We start from the raw sequence: 6,000 nt of genomic DNA, 5'->3' as shown, positions 1-6,000 counted from the left end.
TATTAATTGCATTTAATATTTCTAAACAAAAAGAGGTCTAAAAACCTTTAAGAGCACTCAAATTCAGAGCATTCTAATTATATCAATGTTTACTGGAAGAATGAGTTGAATTCATGTCAAAGTATTACTTTATTCATTGCATGAGTTTGAATCTCTTGAGATGTATATACCTGTTACTAAAGAGCAACTTTCCCTGCATAACCCCACACACATGCCCTCGGGGGAGGGGAAAATCAGAAGAAAGAAAAGAAAAAGGAGCACTTATTTTCTTGGTTAGGACCATGGCACAAAATCACTCATAGGAAACACATTCCTAGTCAAATGCTTTGGAGTGGGGGAATGGGAGAAGGCACCTCATATACATTGAACCATGCTATTCTTTTTAATATTCTCATGAATTTCTGCACAATGCTGGAATAATTGACATACTTGAATTATCACACATAAAGCAGAAGAGTAAAAATTTGTCTAGAAAAAGAATAACATAATAGTTATAGTGAGTCATGGTAATAGACTTCCAAGCCTAGCCAATGAATGGTAGTAGACTTCCAAGCTTAGCCAATGGTCTCTTCCCTATCAACATTCTTTGATAACATAATAACTATTGCTAATTAAAAACAACTTTTATGGAGGTGTTCTTTCAAAACAATAGATTCCCCTTTTGAAGAAGCAGCCCGAGTTTCTCACCCTGGACTGGAGTTGATCAACAGAGATTCACGGCTCTGCATAGCACCTGACAGTACAAAATCACTTTGGAATCAAAGTTTACTTTTGACAGGTAACAGTTCTCAACATGAAACTTCTTTGGCTTTTCTCTCACACTCACTAAGATGGCTTAGGAGAGACATCCCCCTTACCACCCACAGCGCGCCATGCTGCCTCACCAATGCCTCCCCCCATGGAAGCGTGCACGGCTTTATCTGGAGAGAACTCTTTCACCGCGTTCCTCCTCTGTCCTTCCTCCTCTTTATCATCTTCGTTCCATCTTCTCCTGGAAAACTGACTTAATGGCTTCGTTAAGAGAAGAACGTTAAAGCCAACAGGGGTCATGAGATGTAGCAAAACTAGGACAGCATTCCATCTAATTAAGATACTCCCTTAATGTGATGGAGACCTCTAGAATAAATGTTTGGAAAGGACTCTGCTTCTTGTGTGCAAAGAAAAACTGATGAAGGCAAGGATTAGAGATGACATTTGAAAGAGTTACATAATTTTTTGTTTTGTTTTGTTTTGCACTTTAAATTATTTCAAATAAAATCTCCAATGTTTCCTGGAACATTTCTGAAAAAAGTAAGTATTTGATCCGATGATGATAAACACATCAGCTGTGCTGATAAATATTAACTTACACTTGGTAGTCAGGTGCTCTTAATTCAGCCCTCCCAGAATAACACGAGCTTAATTAGATAGGCCAAATCTACCTAAATTGATTTGACATTAAATTTTGGTCAGCAAGCTTTTAGGAAAGTGAGGGATACTTTTATTTCATTTTAAAATCTATGAAACAAGGAAAAGTTTCTTGGTAGAAAATTGAAACACGAATACAAAGTATTTATCAATAACATTTTAAAAGGAAATATCTACCGATCATAGGAACTATTTACTTGTCTTAAAACTATTTCCTCTCTTTCCAGTTTCTCCATGCATTCTAGAAACCCAACACTTGAGTTGGTTTGTTTTTAAGATTGCAGTGTACGGATAACTTTGTGAGTTAAATTTGTCTTTATTTATCTTAACACTCTAGGTCTGTAAATACTGTTAAGCCACAGAAACTGAAACTTATATCCAAGAAACCGATTTCCACACTCTTCCTTATTTTTATTAGCACCTAGGAAGAAAGTAATATGTATGAGCTGTGCAAAGGGACAACATGGAAGTAACACAGAGTTTGATATGACAAGCCAAAGATACTGCATCTGTGGCTTATTTCATAGCAACACTAGTGTTCTCAAGCAAGAAATAGGCCTCCTCCTCCTATAAAATCATTCTTCAATAATGAGATCACTTTAAATTACACAAAAATTTTTTTTTTTTATAAAATCTACCCAGTGGATGACAAGTTATTACTGCCAATATTGGGGTCACTGTCTCATGGTTTTATAAAATTCATAATCTTCATCTACATGTTTACTATCTATCATTAGCTAATACTACCTGCCATATAATTACTATTGGCAATTCTCCAGAAATGAATTAGTATCAAATAATAAAACTACTTTAAAAATATCTTGTGATAAAGTTTCTTCTTTTGTATGGAATTAAAAAAAACACTATTCTTTTGGAACTGAAGTGTAATTGAAAGCTAGAGATGCAAGTACTATATCTGAACTGTGTCCCTCACTTTGTAGTGTTAAAAATGTATATGAAGTATTTTTCGTAAGAGAAAAAGGAACTGGTGTACATGTGCCATGGGCCTAAGTATGAGAGAAATAATGCAATTAATTTTTTTTTCCACTTAGCAATCAAATCCATCACCCCTTTCTTATTTGGTTGATCTACTTTCGGTGTTCAACTCTGTGACTGATGTTAAACTGACAATTTCTGTACAACAAGCTAATATTTGAGATGTTATATCACATCACATGAACAGCACAACCACTTCTTGGGTGTCAAAGGTGTAGGGACAAGGCACTGAATATTGAACGAAGTGATGCATCAATAGAAAACAGGGTAAACTCATTAAAAGATTCAAGATTGCTTCAAACAGATCAAGTTTCATAAACAACTTGTACCTAACTTATACAAAGAGCTAATGCTCAAACAGGCTTCATGATGTAAAATATGCATTATAGAAGAAAAATGATTTTTTAAAAATAATTCAATTTTTTTCAGATTAAGGTCAATAAATTAGTCAATATTCATTGTCTTGCATTTGTTAACTACTAAGAAGACACATTTACTTCTCTATAATATCTTTCATTTACTTGAAGAACTGAAGCAACCTAACAACTTCTTAGGCTGTTTTCCAGATAAGACAATCCAGCCTTGAAACTACTATTACCAAAATGTTATCTTTAAAGACCAGAGTTGTTAGTCTTTTGTTGAAACCCAAATGTTCAGTCTCTTGAAAAATCAGTTCTGCATTGACCTGGAAGGGGACTCTGGGATTCTGATGGAAGTTTAACTTAACTTACTCAGGGTGATTTCAGAAACAAACCCCCGCCATGATATCCACCCAACATTTTTAATATGTGAGTTTTCTTAAGTCATCTGATTTTGTTTTTTCATTCACATAGTCTGCAATGGCAGGAGATACATGGCTCAGGAGGCCACTTCAATTCCTTTCCTTTTGTACCAACATTTTTCTTGATGGGAAGGAGTTATAAAACAACCCAACAGAAGACCATGAAAATGTGCAGATGCACTGGAACGTGATAAGACAGCCCGAGTCCAGTGTTTAATTCTAAACTGCAACTTTCCATGATTTTCCAATATTCTGATTCAACACGCACTTTTAACAATCATTTCTAGAACTCCAGAAAACAATATCTGGGAAGAGTTCAGCCAATAAAGCAGACAAGTGGTATTCTTCCAACCTCACAAAGTAGGCCTCTGTAAAAGTGTACAAAAACTCTGAATTCAAAAAGAAGGAAGAGGACGTGGGGTGAAATTGACACATGCCTTCTGGCCTCTACCCAAAACCCAGGGAAAGTTGGGACGCCAGAGAGGCAACCGACTGCTTGCTCACTATGGTGATTAGACCGCTGACTTAGCCAGCTGTGCTTTGTTTTCCTGAATCAAGACTTGTTTGGCAAGTTCAGTAGAACTAATTTTCAAGTTCTCTTTTAATTTGTGAAGCTCAAAGTCATGGAGAATCTTGACAGTCATTAACTTTTCTCGCTTGATTCTGTCCAGAACAACTTTTGGAACATCAGGGATCATCCAGGCCAACAAAAATTTAACTAAAAACACAACGTGCTGGAAGAAACATAAGAGAAAATCAAGGACACTGTTAGAACTGTCAAATGTTCATCAGGAAGTTCTTATGAATCACTTCATTCATTCAATAAACTATGCTCAATACAGAAGGTATCAGGAATAGCAAAAAGATAAGATTCCTGTCCTGGAACTTTCCCAGAAAGACAGAAAGACAAACACATTAAACAAATAAATGTTTACTAAAATGCATAATTACAGAAATTCCAGGTGATCAAGGTTATTGAATATACTTTTTAACTGTACTCACTTCTGAAAACCTAGTAAGATACTTGGAAGGGAATTTTAAAAAATGGTGTAACTCACAAAGACAAAAAAAAAAAAAAAAAGGAGGGAACAGTGATAACAGATTCAAGAGAGTAAAGAAAGCTGGCACTTCAGCTTGCAATTGATGATATGATGGTGGTAAAGCCCAACAAGGCGCCTGGGTGGCTCAGTGGGCTAAGCCACTGCCTTCGGCTCAGGTCATGATCTCAGGGTCCTGGGATCGAGCCCCGCATCGGGCTCTCTGCTCGGCGGGGAGTCTGCTTCCTCCTCTCTCTCTGCCTGCCTCTCTGCCTGCTTGTCATCTCTCTCTGTCAAATAAATAAATAAAATCTTTAAAAAAAAAAAAAGCCAACTTGGTTTAGATCTTCAATGAAGTTCAGGAAAGATGGTCCTAAGGACTGTGAAAGCATACATGTGGGTGGCTAACCAGAGGATTAGCCAACATCTGGTATAAGGAAAAGCTGGAATTTTCAGGACCTCTCTCCCATTGCCATCCAGGTACTACTTCCCTCCAGCCTCATCCTGGTAGCAACTGAGTAATTTGTGCAGAAATCCAAACAGAAAGCCATGAACTCAGGAGCACCAGAGACAGTGGAAGACGGAGGAGTGGCGCCATACTGAAAATAGGACAACTAAGTGAAATTCAGTGACTCCTAAGATCCTTAGGCATCTTTGTCTCGCTCAGGTCTCAGAACACAGGCAGCCGTAGAAGAGCGCAACAGAAAGGAGTCTGGAAGAGTTTTCTCTGGGGAAAGTAAGTAGTCTGTGAAATTACAATGGCAGATACCAAATGAAAAGGTCCCCTCACTACCTCATCACCCTATGGTGAAACCTGCCAAGTGACATTTCTCCTGTAGGCACACAAAGCTTATAATTAGCTTTCACTTATTTGCTCTTAAGTAGAAGCAGATTGCCAAGAATCAGCAGGTATGTAAAAGAAAGTATCTAATGCAAAAGAAAAAGACAGAAAAAGACAAATAGAAACTAAGAGGAAACAGAGATAATGAAGAAGCAAAACAACCACAAAACAAAAAGATAAAAATATGAGTTCATCTAAAGGAGAGAAAATAATTACAATCTCAAAACAGGAAGTATAACACCTGAGTAATAGAACTTCTAGGAAGACAGAACAGAGAAAAGAAGGAAATAATTCAAAAAATAATATGTACAAGCAAATTTTCTCAACTTGAAGGGTAAGTACCTTTTCAGATTCACAAGGCTCAGCAAGTGTCCAGAAAAATTAGTATTATCCAATAATAAGAACTTGTGATTTTTCATAAGAGAAGGACTAGGGAGAGAATCCTTAAAGCTTACCGATTTATAAAAAGATCATAAACAAAGTCTGGGGAACTGGAATTGTATTGCATTTTTTAACAACATTGAAGCAGACAGAAAAAAGAGTACTGTCTTCAAATATGTCAGGAATACCTAAATAAAGTTAGTTGAAAATTTTTCAGGGAAAATGACTTTTAATCTCAAATTCTATGCCATTTAGTCATCTGTGAGGAAAGAAGAAATATTCAATATTCAAGTTCTCAACAACTGACCACTCATAATTTTCCTCAGAAAATTACTGAAAAATGCACTTCATCAAAATAAGCTAGTAAACCAAGAACGGGAGAAACACAGACCACAGAAAATTGTCTTCAATACAAGAGAAGGTGAAGAGAAGGTGAAAGTCCCAGGGAGTCAGATGGGCATATCATCACAGATGGTGAGTCACAGCCTGGCATAATTAAAAACATTAGTAAGAATAATAGACAAAAATCAAAAAATCCCCGGTGCAACTGACCAGAG

At 36.6% G+C, this 6,000-nt stretch overlaps 1 protein-coding gene across 1 annotated transcript in view; it reads right to left on the bottom strand.

Annotated features, from left to right (window-relative positions):
* Positions 1-368: 368 nt before the first annotated feature.
* ANO5 (anoctamin 5) overlaps positions 369-6,000 on the bottom strand; it is a 102,440-nt gene continuing 96,808 nt past the window's right edge. Inside the window, exon 22 of the mRNA XM_044258970.1 lies at positions 369-3,918. Coding sequence (XP_044114905.1) covers positions 3,697-3,918 — 222 coding nt within the window. The 3' untranslated portion in view covers positions 369-3,696. The remainder of the gene's footprint in view (positions 3,919-6,000) is intronic.

Source organism: Neovison vison, chromosome 7, assembly GCF_020171115.1.
Source record: "Neovison vison isolate M4711 chromosome 7, ASM_NN_V1, whole genome shotgun sequence".
Taxonomy (NCBI): Eukaryota; Metazoa; Chordata; class Mammalia; order Carnivora; family Mustelidae; genus Neogale; species Neogale vison.
The sequence above is the reverse complement of the archived record's forward strand: the minus strand, read 5'-3'. Positions and strand labels throughout refer to the sequence as shown.